The sequence below is a fragment of the Acinonyx jubatus genome, chromosome A3 (genome assembly GCF_027475565.1).
Source record: "Acinonyx jubatus isolate Ajub_Pintada_27869175 chromosome A3, VMU_Ajub_asm_v1.0, whole genome shotgun sequence".
Lineage (NCBI taxonomy): Eukaryota > Metazoa > Chordata > Mammalia > Carnivora > Felidae > Acinonyx > Acinonyx jubatus.
The window spans coordinates 701,567-727,984 of NC_069388.1; the positions used below are offsets into that span (position 1 = coordinate 701,567).

Genomic DNA, 26,418 nt, shown 5'->3' on the forward strand with positions numbered 1-26,418 from the left:
TGAAAGACACCACAACACAACACTTTAATGTCCTTGCTAAAGAGACTCCCTAAGACACTGGCAGGTGGGCCCAACGGGCAGGCAAGTGTCCAGAAGTGAGCCCTGCAGGGCCGTCTCCATTCAGCAGCATCCACGTGCCCTAGGCCAGCAAGAAGGCTGACTGTGGGGGCTGGCCTGGCAGCAGGCCGGCCCCTCTCCCAGCGGCATCCGGTTGCTGGGTGACGGCTGGTCTTCCAGAAGGCAGCCAGGAGCCGGGGTCCCTGAGCTCTGTCCGCTGTGTGTGCCCGGGGTTTCTAGAACTCCGTCATCTTCTTGTGGGTGTCTGCTTTCCTCTGCTCGAGCTGCAGGCCTGCCTCCTGGGCCTGGAGCTGCCCCAGCTCCCGCTGGGCTCCCGCCAGCCTCTCCTGCAGCTGGGCTGCCGTCACACTGTGCCCAGAGAGGAGCCTGCCATTCAGGATGGGCTGCTGGGCCACGGCCACCGAGCCCCCACAGCCCCGTGGCCACTGCCCGTCCTCCTCCCGCCATCCAGACCCTCCTCAGACAGCCACCACCCTCAGGTCAGAGCAGGCTCCTGCGTGTGAGCTGTGGGCCGAAGGCATCTCCACCCTGGGGCGGCCCTCTGCCCTGACTTTGGCCCCCACGTACCGGCCGGTGTTTCGGGCAAGGGCCTTCTGGATGCCCCGGATGTCCCGCTGGGCTTGCTCGATCTTCTTCTCGGTCTGGAAGAGCCGCAGGCTCAGGGCCCGCTTGGCACTCTTGCTGGCGTGGTACGTTTCCTTACTGCCCCTCCTCCCTGGGGAGGCCACCCCCGCCTCCAGGGTCGCAGGGGCCCGGCTCCGTAGCTTCTCGTTCAGAAAGTCAAATACGCTACGAGGGGGAGGGCGTCCACCCCCTCTCCGCGGGCATTTCGGGGGCCTCTGGACGCCAGCCTTGCTGCCCTTCGTCCTCTTGTGCAGAATCTCTGCGCACTGGTCCAGCGACTTCCCCCGAGGCAGCACCACGGCATGGATGGGCTCTACCCGGCCCTCTGCATGTCGGCCCAAACCTGGGGGCACACAGGGCTAGCGCTACTGCCGCGGGACCCCTGAGCTGCGCTGTGACACCCGCCGCCCCAGTGCAGCACATACTCACCCTTGCCAAACTCGTAGCCCATCTTGGCAAGGAGTCTGGAGCCAATGCCCCGTGTGTGCACCTCCCAGCCGGCGAAAGCAGAGCTGCAGGTCCCGTGGTCGGCAGCACTGGGTTCCACCACTGCGGGAAACAGGGCGACGGCTGGGCCCCACTGCCCACGGAGCACCTGGGCTGCAGCCAGCGTCAGCCCCCGAACTCAGCTCTGGGTCGGGGCCGTGATCCCCTGCACCTCGGGCTCTCCGCTGGTCACCCAGACCTGTCGTTGGCCCGTGAATCCGAGGCAGGAGGCACGGCAGACTCTGGCCCCATCTGCTCCAGCCCTCCCCCCACAGGTCACATGGCAGCTCCTCGGCACACGGGCTCTCCCCGACCCACCTTCTGGAGCAGGGAGCTCCCCTCGTCCCCTTGTAAAAAGTCATCGCCTACTTCACGGCTCAGTCCTCCCCTCCGCTACCGTGGACACGGGCTTTCTGAACCCACCAACTCACAGAACAGATCCCGCTGGAACGCCTCCCCCCTACATCCTGACTGACCCCTCGGGAGGGCGGGATGGCCCCGCCGGGTGCCCTTCTGAAACTCTCCTGCCCGCCGGCTGCCTGGACACGCGGACACCCGGCCCGTGTGGGGACCCGAGTGGAAGGAGCCACTCCTTCCCGCACCCCCACGCCCCACCGGTTCTTTCCCACACCCCATGTGCCCGGCAGCCACAACTTTGGTTTGCACGGTGTGGACCTGTAGTGGTCACGTGTGCTCCTTGAAGACAAGACCCCGCACGTGGTCACATTTCCCCCCACCTCCTAGGGTGTGTCTCCATGCCTCCACAGCACGACTGCACCCAGCCCCCTGAACACAGCCCGCCTCACTGCGGTCACACTCTCCAGCCCCCTGGCGAGATGCTCACGGTGCCCGCCAGCGGGAAGCCTCTCGGGCTGCTGCCGCCACTGCCTCCCCATGCCCCACCTCCCTGGCTTCGGGGACGGCCGCCGTACCTCTGGCATAGCTGGGGTCGTCCGCATCGCCGCTGTCTGAGTCCGAGGACCCTGTGGGATCTGTGCGCAGTGGGGGCAGGATGCTGTCCCCCTCCACCACGGCCTCCTTCAGCAGCAGTGAGTCAAACTTGACTGTGTAGTAGCCGCTATCCACATCTGGAGGCAGGGGACGAAGACAGGCCAGATCAGTGGCCTCAACAGGTGGTAGGAACCACCCTGGAAGTCGGAAGGAAGGTGGGGCCAAGGTCAAGGGTGGTCTTGCTCCTCTGGGCACGGAACAGGGTCCTGACGCCTAACCAAAGGAGTGGTCCCTACAGGAATTATCACACGTGAAGCACGGACAGGGCCTTCCCGGAAGGGCAGCCTCACCAGTTATCCGGGCTGGGTACCAAAGGCCATCCTGCTGCTTGGCCAGACACGCAGAGCCAGTCTGTAGAGAGCTCAGGTCCGGGTCCTGGAAGGGGCGCAGCTCATCGACAGAGACCACCTGTCCATGGGAGAACCTGCCAAGAGAACCACAGGGGGCAGAGGCTCAGACAGGGCACAGCAGGGGCGAGTGAACCCAGGGCCATGTCCACGGTCCGGGCCGCAGCCTGAAGGGCGGGAGAGACAGGGGACAAACAGACACACGTATCCATGCACACGCACACACACAGGCACGCACACACATACCCCTGCACGTAAGTACAGACACGTTATGTGCGTGTACACACGCACGCACACTCTCGGTCTCGGTGTGGGTCTGGCCGCTCTGAGGACAAGATGTCTCCGCTACGCTCCAGCTCTCTGGGCTACAGTAACTACGTGGCGGGCAGACAGCGGTGTGAACCCCACCAGACAGGAGGCCCCCGGCACAAGCAGATGATCAAGGCAGGTGTGTTTGTGCGTGTGAGCTCACAGGACGGAGTCCTTCCCAAACCCTGTAGGAGAACCCACTTGCAACAGTGATGTCCTGACCTTTAGTTATCAGCGAACCAGTGAGATTAAAACCAAAACCGAGAGAGGGAGGGGAGGGGAGGGGAGGGGAAGGGAGGAGGAGGAGGAGGAGGAGGAGGAGAGAAGAAGGACCGTGGGGACAAAGGACTACAAGCTTCAACTCTGCCAAATAAAGGCATGAAAGACAACCACACATCCACTCTACTGTGCCGGCATTTCAAAGAGGAAACAGTTGTAACCCTACAAAAGCAATCAAGGACTGGCATTTACTCGGTGACACGTGGCAGTCCTTCCGGGCAGGAATCGGCAGTGACAGAGGGAACGGCAAGGAAGGGGTGGGCAAAGATGGCCGCAGACACCTCCCTGCGGGATTCCAGGCAGCTCCTTCTCGTCCTGGACCGTCCTCAGGCCCTCAGGACGCTGCCGATGACCGAGTGCAGTTGCAAGGCTGGGCCCCAAACGTACTGCAGAAGTGACTCCGCTTGAAAACCCTTCCTCAACTGAGAAGGACGCAGTGTGTTAACAAACCCCACTGAATCCAACTAAATACCCACTTCAACACACACGCACACACACACACCCGCGGACACCACCAATTACACTTTTCCGCAGGACTCTCCGGTGATAACAGAAGCCTGAAAATTCGGTACAGTCCTTAACCTGGGAAAGTGGTTCTAGGAGATGATTCTAGAAAAAATAATAATGAAAGTATGCAACGATGTGCCCCAAAAGATGTTAACCAAATACAAAAGACTTGGAAATGACCTACATTGTTTTTTAAGTTTTTATCTTAGAGATAGAGAGCATGCCAGCGGGGGAGAGGGGCAGAGGGAGAGAACCCTAAGCAGGTCCAACACGGAGCCCACGACCCTGAGGTCACGGCCCGGGGCAAAACCAAGAGTCAGCTGTTCGACTGACTGAGCCACCCAGGTGCCCTGGAAATGACCTAAATTTCTGACCCCAGGGAGTCGTGACTGGCATATCCACAAATGTGAATTTAAACTAAGAGAAGAATGGTCAGGCTGGTGGATGGAATGGAAAAGAGCACCGTGCACACAGCTTTCTGCGTGCCAGGCAAAGAGCCACACACAAGGCATCCAAGGAGGGAGGGCTGGCTTCATAAGGCAAAGATTAGAAATCGGCTTCCCTCATAAAAAACCCAACTCGATCTCCTACATCACACCATTCACAGGAATACATTCCAGAATACATAACCCTTGAACCCGAAAACAAGCATGTAGAACTATAAGGAAGGTTCTGGTTCCAGCCGTGGCCAAGTATAGAAAAACAAGGCCAAACCTCAGCGACGTTGTCAAAACTCACAGCTTCAGAGCTCTGGAAATGAAACGAAACGGATGACACACAGAGAAGTCGTCATAGTTGAGGAAATGCCCAACTTTGGGGCGGAAAGGGAGCAGGGAGCGCCTGTGCCTTCGCCGTGGGGGCTGCCTCTTGCTTGCCCCTGGGGCGGAAGCGCGACAGGGGCAGAGACCCAGGGCCCGGAACACCAGTAGAGAACACCGATGGCTCGTGCTGGGAGCCCGGGTGGAGCGGGCACTGGTGTGTCACAGGGAGGTATTTACCAGGGATGTAGAGACCCTGAACACGAAAGAACCACAGAAGGGCTCCACCCGCGAGCATCCCCGATTCTCTCGGAAACGATGTGCGCGTATCGGGGGCTCCAAGAGACGCCACGGCTAAGTGGAAACAGAGAGAGACTGGGGGCTGGCTGAACTATGGATGTGCCCCCCGCCCCAGCGCACATAAGTTGACTGACTGATGGGGAGAAGCCTCCTTGGCAAGAGTATTGGAGAATAACTTCTGCCTGAATCACTGGCTGGCCACTAACCTACGCAGACACAGCAGTGACTCCCAAAGAGCCAGGCTAAAAAGGAAACACCTATTAAGAGATCTGAGTAGCGGTGTCAGAGGCTGCACCCTATGAGGGGTACAGACTCTGTAACGCGGGCCCAGAAAACATACTAAAATGAAACAAAATACTGAGGAAGAGGATTCAGAGTCCAGAGTTGCTACAACGTATTACCTGAAACGAACAGTTTTCAATAAAACTTGCGAGACGCGCAAACAAACAGCAAGGTGTGACCCACAGTTAGGAACAAAAGCAGGTAAGAGAACCCGAGTGGGCCCAAGTGCTGAATGCGGCAAAGACCTCAACACAGATAGCGTATGTTCCAAGAACTAACTAGAAACGTAGGAAGGTGATTCAGGAAACTGATTCTTGAAACGTAAACGCAAAGTGTGTAAAAGGGAGGAAGGAGAATCTGCAGAGCTGGGAAGTCAACAGCCGAAATGAAACCCTCATCGGACCAGACACCCCTGGCTTCCGGTCTGCACGTCAGGAGCTGGGGAGTTGCCCCTTTGCTCCAACCAAAGGTGAAAGGCCGAACAAACCAAAATTCAAGAACTCTTCTTAGATCCGCAAGAGAGGTGAGGTCACGCAGCAAACTGCTATGCCAAACTGGAGGCCAAAAGGTGAATGTGGAGAATCCCCACTCAGCAGACCAGTGACCCGCCAGCAGTCACCACGGCAGGACCCGGAAGTAGAAAGACAACCTTCACTGTGGCTGGGTGTGGACAAGTCTGAGTTGAAGCCTCCAGAGTTTGTGGCTTTTACTCGGGTAAAGACTGGAGAAAACTCGTCTTGTGCCCCAGCAGAGGGAGGGGAAGGGGGCATATTCTGAAAACCTCAGAGCACTGGCTCTTCCTAACAAGGCCCGTCCTCAGGGGAGACTGGCGAACCAGAGCCTAACTGCACGGGAGGTCAGGGAAACGCCCAAATCCAGCCCAGTCTGGCCACCCTGCCCCACCTGACGGGGGTGGGGGGTGAGGGTCATGATCCAGAGGCACCAGGATCTGGCTGCAGGACCGCAGACTGCTTCCCTCCCTCACATCTCACCACATTACTAAAACCCCGTTAGAGCTACGTTCCTTAAACCCAAAGACGAAGAAAAAACCCTGAAAACGGCAAAAGAGAAGGCACTCCTCATGTACAAGGGATCTTTAGGAAGGCTAACTGCCAATTTCTCATCAGAGGCAATGGAGGCCAAGAGGCAGTGGGATGACAGATTTAAAGTCCTGAAAGGAAAAAACAACCGCCTGTCAACCAAAATTCCATCTCTGGCAAAACTATCCTTCAAAAGAGAAATTAAGACATTCCCATATAAACAGAAGCTGAGGGAGCCTGCTGCTGCTGCTAGCACACCTGCCCCACAAGGGGTGCCCGTGTGGGTCCTTCAGACCAAAGCAAAAGGACACGAGACGGTAACTCAAGCCATGCGAACGCTGACACAGGCCACTGCGTGGGCAAACGTACAAGCCCGTGTTGCTGAGGAAAACAGGGACGGAGGCACTGAGAAGCAAACGGCAGAAAGAAGGCCTACAGCAAACACAGAAGGAGGTGACGGGCTGACTCAACCAGAGGGATGTGTGCCTCTTGATCTCAGGGTTGGGAGTTTGAGCCCCACGTTGGGTGTAGAGATTGGTTAAAAATAAAATCTCTAAAAACAAAAAGAGAAGAAAACAAAGAACAAAATGACCGAGATGTCTTTCCCCATCAGTAACCACTTTACTTATTTTTAATTTCTAAAATAATTTTTTGTAATTTTTTAAATGCTTATTTAAATATTTTTAAAAAATTTTTAATGTTTTTACTTATTTTTGAAGGAGAGAGAGAGACAGAGCATGAGCGGGGGAGGAGCAGACAGAGAGGAAGACAAGAATTCAAAGCAGGCTCCAGGCTCAAACCCACAAACTGTGAGATCATGACCTGAGCCGAAGCTGGACGGTCAACTGACTGAGCCATCCAGGCGCCCCTTATTTATTTTTGATGGAGAGAGAGAGACAGAGCATGAGTGGGGATGGGGCACAGAGAGAGGGAGACACAGAATCTGAAGCAGGCTCCAAGCTCTGAGCTGTCAACACAGAGCCCGATGCGGGGCTCGAACCCATGAACCACGCTAGATCATAACCTGAACCGAAATCCAGAGTCAACTGTTCAACCAACAGAGCTACCCAGCCACCCATCAGTAACCACTTTAAATGTAAGTGAGGTAAACTCTAATTCAAAGGCAAAACTGGAAAAATGGGTAAAAAGAATCATCAAATTCTATGCTATCTATAAGAGACTTATTTTGGGTCCAACGATGACAATATGTTGAAAGTTACTAATGTAGATTTTTCATAAAAAGTGGTGTAACATTAACTTTTGAAAAGTGGGGGAATATCTGTATAGAAAATCCTAAATAGGGGATGAGCCTGCGTGGCTCAGTTGGTTAAGCATCTGACTCTTGATTTCAGCTCAGGTCATGATGTCACAATTTGTGAGTTCAAGCCCTGAGCTGAGCTCTGTGCTGATGGTGTGGAGTCTGCTTGGGACTCTCTTTCTCCCTCCTCTCTGCCCCTCCCTCCCTCCCTCCCTCTCAAAAACAAATATATAAACTTAAAAAAAAAACACAACTTTAAATTAAAGAGGAAAATCCTAAGTAATCCATAGAAAGTCCTATTAGGGCTAATAAATGAATTCAGCAATATCACAGGATACAAGATCAACATACAAAAATCAGTTGTATTTTAATACACTAGCAATGAGCAATCTAAAAACGAAATCTGGGGCGCCTGGGTAGCTTAGTCGGTTAAGCAGCCGACTCTCAATTTTGGTTCAGGTCCTGATCTCACAGTCACGAGATCAAGCCCTGCACTGGGTTCTGTGCTGAGTGTGGAGCCTGCTTAAGATTCTCTCTCTCTCTCTCTCTCTCTCTCTCTCTCTCTCTCTCTGTCTCTCTGCTCCTCCCCAACTTGTGAGTGCTCTTTCACACACACACAAAAATAATAAAAATGAAATTAATAGGGGCACCTGCTGGGCTCAATCAGAAGAGCATGTGACTCTGGATCTCGGGGTCATGAGTTTTAGCCCCACGTTGGGTATAGAGGTTACTTAAATAAGTAAAACTTAAAAAAAATTTTTTTAATTAAAAAAAAAAATGGAAGTGTTTCATTTATAATGTCATCAAAATGAACAAAGTACTTTGAAATAAATTTGACCAAAACCTGAAAACTATACAATACTGTTGAAATAAAAGAACACTTAAATAAATAGAAACACGTCCCATGTTCATGGTCAGAAGACTTAAAACTGTCAGGATGGCAACAGTCCCCAAACTGATCCGCGGTTTCCATACATCCCTATGAAAATCCCAATGGTCTTTTATGCAGAAACAGACAAGCTGATTTTAAAATTCATACGGGGGCGCCTGGGTGGCTCAGTAGGTTAAGCATCTGACTTTTGATCTCAGCTCAGGGACTTGATCTCATGGTCAAGTTCAAGCCCTGTGTCGGGCTCTGTGCTGGATGCAAATGAAGCCTTAGAGGCACTTGGGTGGTTCAGTCGGTTGAACGTCTGACTCTGGATTTTGGCACAGGTCACGATCCCGGGGTCTGGGGATGGAACGTGCACTGAGCATGGAGCCTGCATAAGATTCTCTCTCTCTCCCTCCCTCTCTCTCTCTCTCTCTACCTCTGCTCCTCCCCTGCTTGCACACACACACACACATGTTTTCACAAATAAAGTTAAAAATAAACAAATAAATACTAAAACTCACATGTAATTGCAAAGGATCTTCGATACCCAAAAGAATCCCGAAAAACAGAGCAAATGTTGGAGAACTACCACTTCCTGATTTCAAAGCTCAATCACAAGGTAGCGCTGTCCTAAACACAGACGTACAGACGGATGAAACAGGAGACAGAGCTCAGAAGTAACCCCTCACGTGCATAATCGATGGATTTTCAACAAGCGGGTCACGACCACTCAATGGGGAAAGACCAGTCTTTTCCACAAATAGCGCTGGAAAAGCGACATCCACATACAAAAAAATGAAATTGGACCCTTACCTTACACTATTAGAGCATGTGATTTATAAAGGAAATAAAGTCAGATCACTATTAAGCTTTTCAACAATATCTCACGTAACAAGAAAACAGAGTAACATATTTAAGACATTCAAAGCAAGTTGTGCATGCTGAGCATTTCATATCCAACGAAACTCATCTTCAAGACTAAAAGACACAGGGGTGCCTGGGTGGCTCAGTCGCTTAAGCGTCTGACTTCGGCTCAGGTCATGATCTCACAGTTTTGTGAGTTCGAGCCCCGGGTCAGGTCTGTGCTGACAGCTCAGAGCCTGGAGCCTGCTTCAGGTTCTATGTCTCCCTCTCTCTCTGCTCCTCCCCAGCTCATGCTCTGTCTCTGTCTCCTTCAAAAATAAATAAAAACATTTTTAAAAAATTAAAAAAAAAAAAAAAGACTAAAAGACACAAACAAAAATTTATCAGCGTGCCAGATCTCTGGGAATGTTATTCCCGTGAGCCCATCCTGAGGAATCTAATAGAAAATGAGCCTCAGACAACCGAACTGACTAGAAAGACACCAACATGTGGGACGCTGGTGAGCATGAAACACGCAATTCTTTCTAGAACTATGGCTGAGTGTAAGAGGAAGATGATGGCACGGGACACTGTGTGGTCGTACACTGTAGGACCACACGAGGTAGTCGTCAGTCATCCTACCAAAGAGAGGCTGTTGTGACTCTCAGTGTCACGTGTGTAAGAAAGACAAGATGAAACCAAGAAGTCCGGATGGGACATCTAGGGTCCGCCATGCCCTTCAGAACCAGAGAAGGAAATAAAGATGTGGTCCAGAGAAGATCAAGTAAAAATGCCACAGTCCTGATCTGAATTGGAAAGAGGAGTATGAATTCACAAGGTATTCTGTCCTTAAAAAATAGGTGCATGGCGTGTGCACACACACGCTTATACACGCAGACGCACACGTCCACCTAGACTTCTTAGCTCTGTGTACTGAAAAGACCCAGGACAATGACTGCCCAGTAACAAAGAGTATCCCAGTGCTTGCACTGTCTTGTAAAACCATCTCCCATTAAAGGAAACCAGGGCTGGGCACCGGGGTGGCTCAGTCGGTTAAGCATCCGACTTCAGCTCAGGTCATGATCTCATGGTTCATGAGTTTCAGCCCCATGTCGGGTGAGCTCGAGCCCCACTTTGGGTGAACACAAGCCCTGCTTCGTGTAAAACATGAGCCCCGGGTGAGCCCCACTTCTCTCTCTGCCCCTCGATCACTTGCGCCCTCTCTCTCTCTCAAAAAAAAAAAAAAAAGAAAAAAAGAAAAGAAGAGAAAAGGAAAAGAAAAAAACAAAGCCAGGGCTTCTTGGAGACGTCATTGATTCCAGATGGGACAGCTTGAATCTCAATAAGGATCAGAATCTCAAGAGATTGAAATTTGTCAAATATATTGAAATCCATGAGTCCATAAAGATACTGGAAATATTTTAAAAGCATCTTTTTAAGTTTATTTATTTTGAGAGAGACAAAGACAGTACAAGTGGGGCAGGGGCAGAGAGAAAGGAGACAGAGAATCCCAAGCAGGCTCTGGGCTGCCAGTGTAGAACCTGATGTGGGGCTTGAACCCACAAAACTGTGAGATCATGACCTGAGCTGAAACCAAGTCAGATGCTCAACCAACTGAGCCACCCAGATGCCCCTGGAAATATTTTTTTTTAAACCTAATTTACTACTTTCTCACCATGAAAGAAAACCAACTCGTTATCTTGGAAACTACGTAAAGAAAACAGGAACAGAATAGAGAACCCAGAAATGGACCCACAAACATATGGCCAACTAATCTTTGGCAAAGCAGGAAAGAATATCCAATGGAATAAAGACAGTCTCTTCAGCAACTGGTGCTGGGAAAACTGGACAGCGACATGAAGAATGAACCTGGACCACTTTCTTACACCAGACACAAAAATAAACTCAAAATGGATGAAAGACCCAAACGTAAGACAGGAAGCCATCAAAATCCTCGAGGAGAAAGCAGGAAAAAAACCTCTTTGACTTTGGCCGCAGCAACTTCTTACTCAACACGTCTCTGGAGGCAAGGGAAACAAAAGCAAAAATGAACTACTGGGACCTCATCAAGATAAAAAGCTTCTGCACAGGGAAGGAAACAATCAGCAAAACTAAATGGCAACCGACAGAATGGGAGAAGATATTTGCAAACGACATATCAGATAAAGGGCTGGTATCCAAAATCCATAAAGAACTCATCAAACCCAACACCCAGAAAACAAATAATCCATTGGAGAAATGGGCAAAGACATGAACAGACGCTTCTCCAAAGAAGACATTCAGGTGGCCAACAGACACACGAAAAGATGCTCAACATCATTCATCATCAGGGAAATACAAATCAAAACCGCAATGAGATACCACCTCACCCCTGTCAGAATGACTAACGTTAACAACTCAGGCAAGAACAGATGTTGGTGAGGATGCAGAGAGAGAGAGGATCTCTTTTGCATTGTTGGTGGCAACGCAAGCTCGTGCAACCACTCTGGAAAACAGGATGGAGGGTCCTCAAAAAACTAAACAGAACTACCCTATGACACAGCAATTACACTACTAGGAATTTATCCAAAGGATACAGGATGCTGATTCGAAGGGGCACATGCACCCCAATGTTTATAGCAGCACTACTGACAATAGCCAAAGTAGGGAAAGAGCCCAAATGTCCACAGACTGGTGAACGGATAAAGACAATGTGGTATACGTATATATATATACCCAATGGAACATTACTCAGCGATGAAAAAGAATGAAATCTTGCCACTTGCAACAACGTGGATGGAACTACAACATATTGTGCTAAGCAATATAAATCAGAGAAGACCAATATCATACAATTTCACTTATAGGTGGAATTTAAGAAACACAACACATAAACATAGGAAGGGAAGGAAAAATAAGATAAAAACAGCAGGAAGCAAGCCATAAGAGACTCTTAAATACAGAGAACAAACTGAGGGTTGCTGGCTGGGAGGTGGGGGGGTGATGGGCTAAAGGGGGTGATGGGCATTAAGGAGGAAGGACACTTGTTGGAGATGCCTGGGTGGTTCAATCAGTTAAGCGTCTGACTTCGGCTCTGGTCATGATCTCACGGTTTGTGGGTTAAAGCCCCTTGCTGGGCTCTGTGCTGACAGCTCGCAGCCTGGAACCTGCTTCAGATTCTGTGTCTCCCTCTCTGCCCTTCCCCTGCTTGTGCTCTGTCTCTCTTTCTCTCAAAAATAAATAAACATTAAGAAAAATTAAAAAAAAAAGAGGACACTTGTTGGGGTGAGCACTGGGTGTTGTACGTAAATGATGAATCACTAAATTCTACTCCTGAAACCATTAATACACTATTGTGTTACTAACTTGGTTTCAAATACACTATAGAAAGAAAGAAAGAAAGAAAAAAGAAAGAAAGAAAAAAAGAAAAACAAAGAAAAAGAAAAAAAGAAAAAGAAAAAGAAAAAAAGAAAGAAAAAGAAAGAAAAAAGAAAGAAAAAGAAAAGAAAAGAAAGAAAAAAAGAAAGAAAAAGAAAGAAAAAAGAAAGAAAAAGAAAAGAAAAGAAAGAAAAAAAGAAAGAAAAAGAAAAAAGAAAGAAAAAGAAAGAGAAAGAAAGAAAGAAAGAAAGAAAGAAAGAAAGAAGAAAGAAAGAAAGAAAGAAAGAAAGAAAGAAAGAAAGAAAGAAAGAAAGAAAACAAACAGGAAAATCCAGCATTTGTCCTGCATTTCCTATGTGAACTGATAACACTGGGTCGCCAAACCACAGATGACGGAAAGCCTCTTTAAAGGTAATAAATGCAAATGGACTGAAAGATGTCTGCTTTGCAATCCCCACCACATCAGTGGATCAGGCACTTGTCACCAAGGTATCGATCACTGCGAATGTCACCAAATGAGGCAGCAAGTAGCTCCTGATGAAAGAACCGTACACGCTGTCTTGCCAAAGGGTGTGAGCCTGCGTATGGTCCCCGGCTGCAGCTGCCCGCTCACAGAGGGACGTGCTGGACCCCACCAGGGGTGTTCAGTGACGGGGCAAAGGGCCCACTCCCTCGATAAACTGTGAGGCCAGGAAAGGCAGGCAGAAAGGTGTGGACAGCCAGATTCAGACACGGCAGCTTAGTGAGCGAGACTACACTGGGGCACTTACAAAACAGCTACACTTGAGTGATGAGCCCTAAGGAACACAGAGAGGTGCTTGTAATAAAAGTCTGGAGGAGTGGTGATTTTTGTAGTTGAGAGCAGGCCATGTCTGGTTTGAGGTGCACGGAGGGGCCTCGGGGGTGGCAGCAGTTGTCACCGAGTGGTGATGGCCAGGGGGCTACAGTAATCCCCAGGCTATGAATTTACTTCCCACGTCTGATTTTATTTTGCGCAAGATGAAAGTTTACACCCACTCCGAATTTACAACGCGTGACGTGCTATCTTAGACTCTTTGCACGTTGACTTCTTTCATTCTCGCAACCACTGTGAAAACCAGTTCTTTCAGTTTTACAGAGGGGACCGAAACATAGAGACTAAGTTACAACAAACGTATCGAAAGCTACTCTACCTCACTAGCATCTAGAAAACACAAATGCGATCATGATACCGTTTTCCCAGCTTTCAGCGGGCAGGAATCTGCAAGTCGGATAATGTTCCCACCGGTGGTTATAGAGAAGACTAAAGAAAAGGACTAAAGGACTAGGACACCTGGGACCAGAAACTGCATGTACTCTGCACCTCGGCGACGTCACGTCCTGGGGAAATTCTCAGCAGGAACAGAAAAGACACTGAGATGTTCGCAGCCAGTTGTTTGTATAAATGAGAACTGGAAAACACCCCGAAGGAACCAGAATAAATAAAATGTAGCATTTCACAAGAAAAATAGCAGTTACCAGACAGCTCTGTAAACACCAATATAGATGCCCCTCACAAACGTGCCTAGTGAACAAAGCCAATTACAAAATGAACCACACCGCGTGATACACTTGTTTTAAAAACAGCACAAACATGGGGTGCCTGGGGGGCTCAGTGTGTTAAGCCTCTGACTTCGGCTCAGGTCATAAGCTCACGGTTCGTGGGTTTGGGCCCCTCGACGGGCTCTGTGCTGTCAGTGCAGAGCCTGGAGCCTGCTTCGGGTTCTGTGTCTCCTTCTCTTCCCAAAATAAACGTTAAACACGCGTGTATTAGACATTAAAAGAAAAAAACCAGCACAAATATGCAGCCTTAACATACACGCTCGCATCTGTGAAGAACACACACCAGAAACACAATGGAGTTGTGAGGATGACAGCCCCCTGGGGTGGGGAGGGGGCAGTAACAGAGTGGGGAGTCAAAGGGTGCTTCAACTCTATTTTATATCATTTCTAAAAACGCAAAGGAAACGCGAGAAAATAGCTGATTGCTCCCAGGTGGAGGTGAGCGCTGTTGCGGGACGCGTTAGGCCTAAAGCTAATGCAGCAGCAGCTTGGGGAGGTACGGCACCTAGGGGCCATCTCAGAGCTGGCCTGTCCCCCAGCGCAGGCTCCCGCGCCACCTCCCCGAGCCCGGCAACCTCGGCCATTGCAGGGCCCACCTCGCGGGGCTGCTGTACGGATGAGTTCACGCACGCGGAAGTCTGGGACCAGGGCCTGGCCCAGAGGAAGCAGCGCCCGGATGCGTCGCCAGGGGCGTGGAGGTGCCCCAGAGGGACTAACGGCAGAGAGGTCAGAGGGCTCACTGCTCTGCTCCTTGACCCACTTGCTCCCCAGCACGTGGGTGCGTCCACTCCACGCACGCTCATCGGGCACACCTACGGTGGACGCGCCCTTCTGTACATAAGCTACGCTTCAGTAAAACTTAGAGAAAAAAAGAAGGAAAAATGTGCCAGATAACGCTATGGGCCCAGCGGCAGCCTACAAGGAAAGACGCCAACCGAAGACCTAGGAACGGTGTCTCCGCACTACTGACTAAAAAAGAAAACGACCTGCGAAAGATTTCAGCAGATGTTCCTTCCAAAGACAAAGTAAAAAGGAGCAAAGGCGAAGTTACACACTTAAGAAACAGAAGACGTCGTTCCGACAGCCACGGAAACTTCAACGTAAACAAAACGTGACTGACAATCTTGTTAGGGTACGTCCTGAAGTGTTCATAGGTGAGAAAACCAGTAACTTCTAGAATCCGCTTTGAGACAAGCCAGAGAAAGCCACACGGCACGGGGAAAAGCCCTGAAGCAGACTGGCAAACGCCGGCCACCCAGGAGGCTGGGTGGCGGAGCCGGGGCGCCGGCGGGGACCTGTACGGCGGCGGGCTTCGCTCTGAACAAAACCAGCGGCGGGTGGGGGGCCGTTCTTTGCAAGGTAAGCCCTGCCACACTTCCCCATCTGCCCACGGAAATCCAGGGGGCACGTAAACAAGGACACGGCTGTGAGGATCCACCGGCCCCCAAAGCCCTCCCTCTGTCGGCCCCTGCGGGCAGAGGACCCACTGTGACCCTGAGCCTGGCCCTCCTCCCCCACTCCGTGGGCCCCCAGATGCAAAGGCTTTACCTGCAGTTCTCTTGGAAGCGGCACTTGCCCTCCAAGAAGAACGGGCAGGGCTTCAGAGACTTGTGAGTGGGGTAGAGGTAAAGGACCCGCACGCCGGCCGAGCCGTCCTCCGCCTCCTCTGCGCCCACAATCATGGCGTTGTGGTACTCCAGGGTGCCCCAGGAGCTGTAGTAGGGGGCGTTCACCTTCCTCCCACTCCACTCTTCCTCCTCCTCGTCCTCGCCCTCTTCCTCCTCCTGCCCAGGCCTGCTGGGTTCCGGCCTGGCCTCCCCTTCAGGAGCCGTCTCCAGCTCTGCCCCGGGGGCTACAGACCCCTGTGCCCCCTCAGCAACGGCCTCCTGGAAAGCCAGGTACTCGGCATCGCCCCGGGCTGGGTGCTCTCCGTCCAACGTGGCCAGCAGCTTGCTCTTCCTGACGGACACCAGGCTGGCCTCGGTGAGCTCGATCAGCTCCTTCAGGTCCCCCTGCAGCTGGCGCAGGTCGGCCAGCTCCGAGGGATCCAGGCCGGCTCCCAGAGCCAGCTCCACCTGCTGCAGCTGGGCGTCATAGGTCCGCAGGGCGGTCTGCAGGCTCTCCTCGTCCATCCTGGACGGAACGAAGGCAGGGGCGCGTCCTCGGGGCCTCAGAGCTGCAAGGAACACAAGCCGAGGGGTCCCGGACCTGCCGCCCTTATTGCCGGGCTACCCCTGCGGGGCCGACGCCGCGCCCTGCGCCGACAGCTGCGCTCCGCAGTCCTCACCGCAGCCTGCTATTCTCCCTCCCGTTTGGGGGACGAGAAAAAGGGCCGGCAAGGCCATCAGCTCCGAGTGGAAAAGCCGCTGGCCCCGCGGCCTCGGCTCCCCTCCCTCCGCGCCCGGCGCTCCCCGGCCCCGCCCCCCAGGTCACCCCTCTCCGCCCCCCCCCCCAACCCCCGGCCTCCCCGGCCCCAGCCCGCCTCCGCTCGCCCTGTCACCTCGGGCCCCGGCCCTGTCGCCCCAGATCGCGCCCCCTCGCCCGGGCGGGGCCCCTCCGCCTCCGCCTCCGCGCGGGCTTCCCGGCCGCAGCCATAGAGACCCCGCGGGCCTCACCGGCTAGAGCGGCCAGCGCACCGCTTCCGCCCTCGCAGCCCACCGGCACTTCCTCCCGAAAGCCGCCGCCGCCGCCGGAAGTGCCCGGCGCGGAGACCGTCGGGATGAGGCGCGCGGGGGCCGCCGGGACGGCTCCGCCCTCCCCGAGCCGCCGGCCTGCCTCCCGTCGGGCGCCGCGCGAGGTCAGCGCGGGGTCAGCGCGGGTCTGCGGGGTCAGGCGCGCGGCGGTTCCGCGGCCCGGACGGGCGCGAGGTAGGCCGCGGGGCTGGTTGCCGCCCGCCCGGGCCCGAGGGCGCGGCGGGGACTCGCGGTCGGCGTGTCGGCCGGCTCGCGAGCCCGAGACCCGGTGTCGGAGCTGCGCGGCGGAGGCCGGGGGCGTGGGGCCCGGGCGGCCTCCCCCCCCCTGCGGTCGTTCCGCGCCACCTGCCGGCCGTGCGGCCTCTCGGGGGCCGCCGCCGCCCCGCCATCCCCGCGCGGCCGCCACTTCTGGAGGGCGGGCCCGCACCTGCTGGCTGCCCGGCAGCGCGCCGCCTCCGAGGTGGCCCAGACCGGGGGCGGGGCGTCCTGGGGCTCGGGGGAGCCTGACGTCACCGCCGGGACGCAGACCGGGACCGGACCTGTCTTCTGAGGGCCGAGGGCCGGGGAGGGGGAGGGGGGCCGCCCCGGGAGGGGGCGCCGGACTTGGCGAGTGCGGCGGCCTTACACGGAAGGGGAGGGGTCGGGCCCGGCCGCCGCTCGCCCCGTGTGACGCGTCTCTCCGGGTGCCCAGGGCAGGATGTACACGCTGCTGTCGGGCCTGTACAAGTACATGTTCCAGAAGGACGAGTACTGCATCCTGATCCTGGGCCTGGACAATGCCGGCAAGACGGTGTGTGCCCGTCCCTCTGTCACCACCCCCTCCGTGGTCCTTGTGGTGGTGTACCTGGAGCTGCGTGTTTACTGCCCAGAGTCCTCTCCAGCTGCTTTAGAAGCAAAAACACTGTTCTGTTCTGCTTTGTTCTCAAGGAAAAGGCCCAAAAAGGGATGTTTGGGAAATAGACTGGAAAGGATCCCAGTCCTTACCTGCTGTCTGTCTGTCTCTCTCGTCAGACGTTCTTGGAGCAGTCAAAAACCCGGTTTAACAAGAACTACAAGGGGATGAGCCTATCCAAAATCACTACCACCGTGGGTCTGAACAGTAAGGGGGTCCCTCAGGGCTGTGGGTTTGTGGGGGCAGACCCCTGAGGATGCTGTGATGTCCGCAGGCCAGCCGGCAGATGGGCAGGGCCATGTGAGGCTTTTATCCCAGTTCGCACTGGGCAGATGGTGGGGGAGCACCAGAGTGGCTCGTTCCTCTCCTGGAGCTGGCCGGCGGCATGTCAGGGACCCAGGACACGCAGCCTCATCCGTCTTCTTCTCTCCCCAGTCGGCACTGTGGACGTGGGAAAGGCTCGCCTCATGTTCTGGGACTTGGGGGGCCAGGAAGAGCTGCAGTCTCTGTGGGACAAGGTAAGATAAACGCTGTGTAGGGTCCTTGGCCACGCACTGCCTGTTCTCAGGCCGTTTCTCCCCCGGTGACACCCCTTGGCCGCTTCCTTTCCTCGTAAGGCCTTAGACTCCCCTTTTTTCTTTGTTGTTGGTAGCTTTGTCACCCGCTTTGTTCCCCGGGCTTCCCCCCCCCCCCCATCCTATCCCAGCTCCCGAGTCCTTCCCCCAAGAGCAAGGATGTACTTGATTCCCTTTGACTTGGAGATGTTGCTGCTACCACAGGACAAGACGAAAGCTGGCCAGGAAACAGGTGTGGGGGAGGTACGATGACAGCTGGACACTCCGCTTCACCGCTGGGGCTGAGTCCCTCTGCTCGGGCCCTTTCCCTCAGTTGTAGCTTGGGACCTGGCCTCTGTGGTGGCCTCTTCCCCATTCGGGGAGGATGTTTTCAGAGGCCTTTAACAGCTGCCTTTTTTCTTGATGAGGTTTTGGGGTGTTTCCAGGGCCCCGGTGCCGTGCTGCTTTTCCCACACACCCCAGCCCCGAGGTCTGTCTTCAGCTCGCCCTGTGCCAGGCACTGGGGTCCAGCAGCGAGCAGGACAGACCTAGCCTCTCCCTCAGGCGGCCCCCTCCTGGTGGATTGGCACAGTGGATCTGGTGCAGCCGATGCGAGGGGCACAGATGTGCCTGCCCCACTGCCAGGGGCACGGACACGCTCATCTGCACTCTCGTTAGTCACCCGTGTCTTTAGAACTAGCGTCTAGATCCTGGTACCCGGTCACCTTTTCCTGGCTTTCCTCTAAAGTGTCTCCTCTGTTCCGACTTCCCTCCAGAAGGCCGGCTTCCGTCCCGTGGCCGGAAGGTCACCAACAGGTTCTCTGGCTGTTGAAGGTCACTGAAGCAGAGTGAAGCCGGGGCCTGCTCTTCTGAACCAAGACCCCTATTCCTGACACTGTGTCGCAGGCCAGGGTCTCAGGAGCAGACGCTGAGACAGATGTTGGGGCATAGGATGTGTGTTGAGGGCCAGCACCTGAGATGGGAGCTGGGCTAATGCGGGTCTGGGGAGGAGAAGGGCCTGCTCAGGTGGCCGGGCCAGCAGGGAGCCCGGCAGGAGAATTCCTTCCTCACAGCCCTCCCACATCAGGCCAAGCCGACTGGGACTCATACGGCCTCGTGGGTCACCACATGGGCTGCCTTGGGCAGCTATGACTTGGCAAGGTGGCTCTCGGTGGGTTAAAGTAGGTGCCGCAGGAACCCGCGGGCTCATCCGCTGGGTGCGCTGCCTGCCCCTGGGCTCCTGGACCACGGCCCACCGTGCGCCGCTTAGCACTCATGCCCTGAGGTGGGCGTGGCTCTGCCAGGCGCGAAGAGAGAGAGAGAGAGGAGGCTCTGCGGCTGGCAGCCTTCCCCACTCCAGCTACTGCTCCTGCTGATGGTGTGGCTCGTCACGAGAGTCTGCGTCCCTGGTCGCTGACCCTACTAGGTTCTTCATGAGCTTTCCGGCCTCCCTGTGGAGCGGGTGCCCTGCCTCCCGCTGATAGTGTCCATTATCCCCGCCAGCGTGGGGCCTCTGCTGGCTCCTGAACGCGAGTTGTCCGACATGCCCAGGAGACAACCGGGGTTTGTGACTTGGCAGGTCTCTGGCTGGGGCCTAGGGAACGGGGAGCCTTGGTGGTGACCACATCCCCAACCCTGTAGGGCCCAGAGCTGTGAGAATGGGCAGCAGGGTCCCCTGTGGGTCACCAGGATGGATGGGAAGTAGAGCTCCTGCCACCCCCGCCCCTTCCTAGACACTTGTCCCGGGGCCTGGTCCCCTGCACAGTCTGACACTTTGGCACTGTATTGGGGTGGCCATCGTTTCGTCCCTGGGTCTGTCCACGTACCAGCCTCGGGCTGCACGCAAACAAGACTGGCGGACTACCCGTGCCTGCCACAGGGGCCCTTCTAGCTTCCCTCCCTCCAGGCCGCACCCGAAAGCTCTCCGTCGTGCGGTCATGGGTGACGCTGCCATCAGGGTGCCGTGGGGCGGAGGCAGCCCACTGTGCCCCCAGTCCTACCCCTGCTCAGCCCCCAGTGCCCAGCTCCATTGCTCCCGGTGCCGCCGGCCATCACCTTACACCCGTCTGCCGGGCCAGGTCGTACGCCCCGAGGGCTGTGAGGGGATTCCCCGGGCTTGCCGTGAAACCCGTGCGGTACCCCTTCCTGCTACGGAGACCTCTGTCGCAGGGCCCGCCAGCTCCCAGCTCTCAGCAGCAAGATAGGGCCTGCAGCTCTCACACCACCTAGCACGTATGCTACAGAGGTCCCTGCTTCTGTGTGATTTGCGGGCTGCAGGATCCAGACGGCCACGCGTGTCGGGCTTCCTGTAGCGAGTGTGGATGCTGAAGCCTGTCTCGTGCTGGGGCGGTCGCTTTCAGCTTGCCCTCGTTACACCCCGAGCATTCCCCGGAGCTGTCAGGCCTGCGCATCTGTGGGGTCATCAGCTCACGGACTGCGAACTGGCACCTGGCGTCCTGTTGCGTGTAACGTGCGGGTGTCCCCGGCCTCCGGGCTCTAGTGACAGCTGGGGGCAAAGTGGCAGAGATGCTGCTGTCTGCTTGCCAGACGGGGATGCTTCCGGGTTGTATTTTTCAATTAGGTAGAATGTGGGCTTACCAAACGTGTGGCTGCGTCACCCATGCCCCGCACTCCAAGGGCCCGCCCCCACGCGCCCCGTTTTGTCCATCTGTCGAGATTCCCTTTGCCGCGTGACACTTCCCCAGGCCTGGGCTCTGATGCCGCTGCTGTGTGCGTGCCTGGGCTAACTGCCTCCTGCCCCAGTCCGGCCCGCAGAGCTCAGTGCTGCTGGTCTGGTCCTTGGCGCCGCCCCTCCCTCCCTTCGGTGGCTGTTGCGTGGCTCCCGAGCAGTATGGCCATCGGCTTGCTGTCCACGCTGGCATGTGATCTGGCTAGCATCCTTCCTCCACTTCCAGGGCTGTGTGGGGACACCCTATCCTTCCCCCGCCCCCTCCCCACCGGCCACCATCAGACCGACGATCGTGGGCGGCTTTCAGGAGCAGATGCTGAAGTGGGGTTTGGGGGCACGGTACCTGGGAAATGACAGTGTTGCCCGAGGTCAGCAAGCTGTTCCCAAAGGCCTCCAGGGCCGCCTCACTCTGCCCTACCTTCTGCCCCCCAAAGGCGCCTCGGAAGGGCCTTCCAGTTGGCGGCTGGCCCTGGGGTGGCCAAGTGCCTGTGGCCCAGCACCCCCTTTCTGCCCCTCCCCAGTACTACGCGGAGTGCCACGGTGTCATCTATGTCATCGACTCCACAGATGAGGAGAGGCTGTCCGAGTCCAAGCGAGCGTTCGGTGGGTACGGCCCGGCTCGGGGCTGGGGAAATGGTCAGGTCCAGTCTGCCCACCCCAGGTGCCTGGAGCTGACCCTGGTGGGAGATGGGGCCCACACCAGGTCAGGCAGGGCTGTGGCCAAGAGAGAGCGCACATGTGGTGTGGAGGGGTGGGTGGGCCTCGGCAGCCACAGGCAGATCAAGGGTGCTCACTGCCCCCTTTCTGCCCACTCCAGAGAAGATGGTCACGAGTGAGGCACTGGACGGTGTCCCCATCCTGGTGCTGGCCAACAAGCAGGACGTTGAGGTGAGCTCACTACAGCATGCCCACAGGGCAGTCCCCAGCAGAAGCACGTCCCACTGACAGCTGGGACAGGGTGCCTGTCCTGGACCTCCCAGGCCAGGTGTGCTCTAGGTGCACCTGGGCCTCTCGTGCGGGGCACCTTCTCTGCACAGGCAGGTGGGCGGGCAGTATTCCTCTGCCACTGGCGTGGCTGGACATGAAACGCAGAGGCGTCCCAGGGTGAGAGTCAGCTCCGATCTTGGCCTGTCTGCTGCCCTTGGGATCGCCTCAGCTGGCCAGTGGATGCTCAATGGCAGTCTGTGTGGAGAGGGCTTTGCAGGGCAGGGTCCTGATTCTGCAGCAGAGGCGCTCTAGGGTCAGAGTGCGTCGGAGATGGCTTCCTTCTGCCTGCGGTCCCTTTCCTACAGCCCTTCCGTGCCACCTGCTCCTCCTCCCAAGACTGCTCGCTGCAGGGCCTCTCCTAGGCAGAGAAGCCCTGAGCCCAGCCCCTCCCCACCAAGACCACGTCCTGCCCCAGGAGCAGGACATCTGCAGCGCCTGCGACCTTGCCCCTCACAGCCTCCCCTTCCCCCAGACTTGCCTCTCGATCCCCGACATCAAGACTGCGTTCAGTGATTGCACCTCCAAGATTGGCAGGCGCGACTGCCTGACCCAGGCCTGCTCGGCCCTCACTGGGTGAGTGGGGCTCTCCCTGCTGTGGGCTGGAGGCCGGGCTGGCGCCACCTCATGCTTACTGTCTCCACAGCAAAGGGGTGCGCGAGGGCATCGAGTGGATGGTGAAGTGCGTCGTGCGGAACGTGCACCGGCCGCCGCGGCAGAGGGACATCACGTAGGCATGGCTGGTGCCTGCTGGTGCCCACAGCTCACCCCTGAGTGCCCGAGGAGCGCTCCTGCCAGCTCTGAGCCGCCAGGCCTGGGGGTCGGGTTTGCTTTGCTCTTGGTTTTTTCAGTTGCTTTGTTTTTTCTTTAAGACAAACGTTTCCCTGTGTCCGTAAAAGTGTGGGCATGCAGAGGCTTCTGCTGAGGGGGAATCGGGGCAGCAGGGCCAGGCTGGGTGCCACCAGGGGACCCCCACAAGACCCCTGCCAAGCCTGCTGGTGTTGGCGGGCCGCCTGGCCCTTTGGAGCCGCCACCCCAGCAGTGTGGCCTCCCTGGCCCAGGGGGCGGAGGGGCACCTGTCTGGAAACGAGATGCTCCAGAGCTGCTCTGTGCCGTTCACCCATGGAGGAAGCTGGTGGGGCAAGTGTGTCTGTCCTCAGTCTCCGTCCCCTCTGGGCCTGGAGATGGGTTGGGGGCTGGTGTCATCTTGAGGGAGGAGGGAGACCTGGTCCACTTTGCTGGAGGCCAGCGGGGCCCTGGGTTCTGATGCCTCAGAACAGGGTGGGGGAGATCTGCCTGGGAGGCCCCGTGTCCTCTTCCGCTGGCCTCCCGTCCAGTCAGGGAGGGAGTGGGTGTTCCCTCTGAGCGTGTCTGCCACTGGTGCAGGACAGCCAGTCGCCATTGTGGGGGGCACACCAGCATGGGTGTTCCAAAGGCCAGCTAGGTTCCTGTGGAGCCCAGGCCAGTTGTGGGATGGGCCTTGATTTGATTCCCAGTTGGAGGTGAGGGGTGGGGTCCCCGTCAGGTCTGGGGACGGGCTAAAAACCCATTTCCGGGTCTGTGCCTGGAAACCGTCCCTCCGGGTGAGGCTGGTCCTTGGGACCCTCACCACATGGCCCCTGTGGGAGCTGGCAAGACCCAGTGGGCCTAGCCCTGGGCAGGAGGCTGATTGGCCAGCACTGGGTGGAGTATGCCAGAAAATGGCAGTCTGAGTCGCTGCTGTCTGTTGTCCCTCCAGAACCCCAGGACTGGGTGGTGGGCTCCCAACTGTCTGGGCACAGTGACCACAGCACGAAGGGCTCCCAGGCTAGACCCAGGGCCTGTCTGGGCACCACCTTCCTGCTTCCGTGGGAGTGCCAGAGCCAGAACCCTGACCCTGCTAGACTACCCTCCCTCTGAGGTGGCAGCCTTGGAGGGCCTACTGAGAAAGGCTGAGTCAGGGCTGGGGGTGGGAATGCAGGTGAGGTGACTCACGGGGAGTCATAGGCTGTGGGGTCCCCCCTCCCCCCTTGGGACCTATTATGGGGATCAGGCGCCAGGCTCCAGGGCTCACGGGAAGGGCTGGGAGTCGGCCAGGTTGTTCTGGAGCACTCCAGCCCTCATCTGAGCCTTCCTGTGGGGAAAAGCCGTGTTTCCCAGAAAGCACATGGGATTCACCCGGCCTAGGGGAGGTCCTTGGCTGGTCCCCTCCGGGGAAATTCCCTGCCTGCAGGGACTGGGTGGAGCTCAAGTGGAGGGGCAGGGTGAGGGGGAAGGGTCTCTTGGCAGCCCAGGTTAGTGTTGGCCAGTCCAAGCTGGGTCCTATTCCACAGCAAGAGCCCCTAGACTGGGTAGGACCCTCACGACACTCCCCGCCTCCCCCCCCAGCTGTCCTACACACAAAGCATGACTTGGGGTCATGGGACGAGCCTCAGGGATCTCCACTGTGCCCACAGCCAGAAGGGATGCACCTGCCACCCGCTGGCCCTCTCTGACAGTCCTTCCCACCGAGGGTCTATCCCACTTGGGGTGACGAGCAGCCAGAGGAAGCATGGGACGCTAGAAAGCCCGTGCAGGTGTTTGTTTCCCCACCAGATGTGCCCGCCAGCACCCGGTAGACATGGCACAAAGTTTCATACAATCCGTTTTATAACGGCTTTATAAAAAATAAACTTTGTTACTGTAATGGGACCCCGGTCGGTTGAGCTTACTTTAGTAAGTCACTTTCGGTGTGATGCCCATGTGGGAGCCCCAGCTTGGGAACAGAATAAATAGGGGGCGGGGTGCTCAGCGTGCCCAGAAGCGTGTGCGGACGCTGCGTTCCAGCCCAGGCAGCCGGGCTTCGCGCAGGGCCCGCAGCAGCCGCACAGCCAGCGCCCCAGCCTGCGCCTCACGGAGCTCCAGGAGCTGCTGCCTCAGCTTCGGCTGCAGGCCGTTGCGACCCTCCCTGGGTGGCACTAGGCCTTGTGCTTCTGGGCCCCTGAGCGCCTGCCACAGCCGCAGGAGCTTCTTGAAGGACCAGTCCTGGAAAGCCACGAAGTCAATGACAGCGCGCTCACACTCCTCGGCTCCTGCAGCAGGGGGGGGGGGGGGGGGTCAGGACCCAGTGGTAGAGGCCTCCGTGTGCTCTGAGTGTGGAGGGGAGGGACACCCGACAAGGGAGAAATCCCTGCCCACTAACAGGTCCAGTGCAGAGGCGGAAAAAGAGGTCAGAGAGCGTGCAGGGGTGGGAAGGGAGATGTGGTTTAAACTCCCTGGGAGTCCGTTTCCCAAGGGGGGGGGTGGGTGGGTGGCTGGCGTGGCCTGCGGAGGCACTGGTGCCAGGCCACCACCGCAGGGGACTCCCAGGTAAGTTTCTGGAGGACCCTCCCAGAGGCTGGATAAACGCTGCATACCTCAGGGCTGGACTCTGGCCTGGGGACAACGGACACAGGCTGACCTCCTCTGACTCGCGCGCCCCCTCCCCTGCTCACCTGGCCCCCCTGGCTCCGGGGTGCCGAGTGGGAAGCCGGCGCAGCTAGTGCACAGGGCGTCGTGGGAGGCGGAGCCGGGCACGTTGAGGACGAGGCCCAGGGCCGTGCAGTTGCGGTGGGGCTGGCACTGTTCCGAGCTCGAGCTGCTGGCCGAGAAGGTGCCCGGGGGGCACGGCTGGCACTGCGTGTTCTGGCTGGGGGTGCCTGGGGACGAGATGGGGAGGAAGGGGTCAGGGGGAGCCAGGGGTGCCGTCCTCACCGGTGGCTGAAGTCCCAGGCCGCCGCCCGCCAGCCTGGCCGCGCACCGGGGACAGTCACGCCCGCGCCGGGCGGGCAAGGCGCGTGCTCCAGGCAGAAGCCCGCGTGGGCGAAGAAGCCGGGGCGGCAGCGGCAGGCGCGGTTGTGGGTGGCGTCGCAGGGCCGCGCCTCCTCCTCGCGTTCCCCGCAGATGACGTTGCAGTAGCGGCAGCGCTCCAGGTAGTTCCAGAACTGCGTGTAGTGGCGCGGAGGGCACGCGCCGCACGTCGTGGGGGCATCCCGACGGCACGGCCGCTGCACGAAGGTGCCCGGGGGGCACTGGCCACACACCAGCCACTCCCGGGTCTCCGCGTCCCGCCACGGGTAGGTGAGCGCGCCCGCCGTCGCCGTCGCCCCCTGTGCCGCCAGAGCCAACAGTAGGGTGGGCAGCGCCCAAGGCCGGGTCAAGGGCGGCGGTCCCCGCCTCTCCAGTGCCCACATGATAGTCACCGGAGCGGCGGCTCGGCCTCCGGGAGGCCCACGAGCGAGGACACGGGGACGACGCGTCCTACCCTACCTGTCGCCACCCCACAAGCTCGCCCGTCGGCGGCCAGCGCCGGCCTATATGGCCCGGCCTCGCCACGCCCCCGGGGGGAGGGCTCACGACCTCCACGCGGCCGCGCTGCGACCCGACTTTCGGCGACGTCACCGCCCCACGGCCCCTCCCTCCCCAGGGAGCCCCCTCACCCCGCCCCCCCGCCTGGCGCCAGCCTCCGCCGGGCCTTAGTCCAGGGGGCGGTCCTGCGAGGGCCTCCCCAGCACCAGGGGCAGCTCTCTACCCGGGAGCAGGGCTGGCAGCCGGGGTGCAGGCTGGGGATGCCTGGCTCCTCTCTTCTCTGGTCTCAGCCATCTGCCGGTCCACCTGTGAGGACGGAGGCTGAGCCCAATTGGGACAAAGCGCTCAGCGTGCCCTTTCCCGGACA

General features: G+C 57.0%; 3 protein-coding genes across 17 annotated transcripts; 1 reads left to right on the plus strand and 2 right to left on the minus strand.

Annotated features, from left to right (window-relative positions):
- On the minus strand, nt 1-16,706 carry ZGPAT (zinc finger CCCH-type and G-patch domain containing). 2 transcript variants are annotated; one of them, XM_053199688.1, is made up of 7 exons: nt 16,550-16,706; nt 15,483-16,110; nt 2,490-2,623; nt 2,121-2,276; nt 1,132-1,251; nt 645-1,045; nt 1-431 (listed from the first exon to the last, which is right to left on the minus strand). In XM_053199688.1, the coding sequence occupies exons 2-7, from the start codon at nt 16,064-16,066 to the stop codon at nt 294-296; spliced, it is 1,533 nt and encodes a 510-aa protein (XP_053055663.1). In that variant the 5' UTR covers nt 16,067-16,110; nt 16,550-16,706; the 3' UTR covers nt 1-293. The 2 variants fall into 2 exon arrangements, with proteins under 2 accessions (XP_053055663.1, XP_053055664.1); XM_053199689.1 differs by having other exon boundaries at nt 16,435-16,593.
- ARFRP1 (ADP ribosylation factor related protein 1) lies at nt 16,647-24,416 on the plus strand. 14 transcript variants are annotated; one of them, XR_003416330.2, is made up of 8 exons: nt 16,648-16,801; nt 17,319-17,417; nt 17,639-17,726; nt 17,955-18,037; nt 21,197-21,365; nt 21,580-21,650; nt 22,206-22,322; nt 22,393-22,476. XR_003416330.2 is itself a non-coding variant. In XM_027046681.2 (8 exons), exons 2-8 carry the CDS (start codon nt 17,325-17,327, stop codon nt 22,478-22,480), a joined length of 696 nt encoding a protein of 231 aa, XP_026902482.2. In that variant the 5' UTR covers nt 16,648-16,801; nt 17,319-17,324; the 3' UTR covers nt 22,481-22,657. The 14 variants fall into 14 exon arrangements, 13 of the variants coding, with proteins under 13 accessions (XP_026902488.2, XP_026902482.2, XP_026902485.2 ...); XM_027046681.2 differs by having other exon boundaries at nt 17,639-17,713; nt 22,393-22,657; XM_027046684.2 differs by having other exon boundaries at nt 17,639-17,713; nt 21,284-21,365; nt 22,393-22,657.
- Nucleotides 24,367-26,363, minus strand: TNFRSF6B (TNF receptor superfamily member 6b). The gene is made up of 3 exons (XM_027046674.2): nt 25,504-26,363; nt 25,199-25,402; nt 24,367-24,796 (listed from the first exon to the last, which is right to left on the minus strand). The coding sequence occupies exons 1-3, from the start codon at nt 25,934-25,936 to the stop codon at nt 24,513-24,515; spliced, it is 921 nt and encodes a 306-aa protein (XP_026902475.1). The 5' UTR covers nt 25,937-26,363; the 3' UTR covers nt 24,367-24,512.
- Between the last annotated feature and the right edge of the window lie 55 nt (nt 26,364-26,418).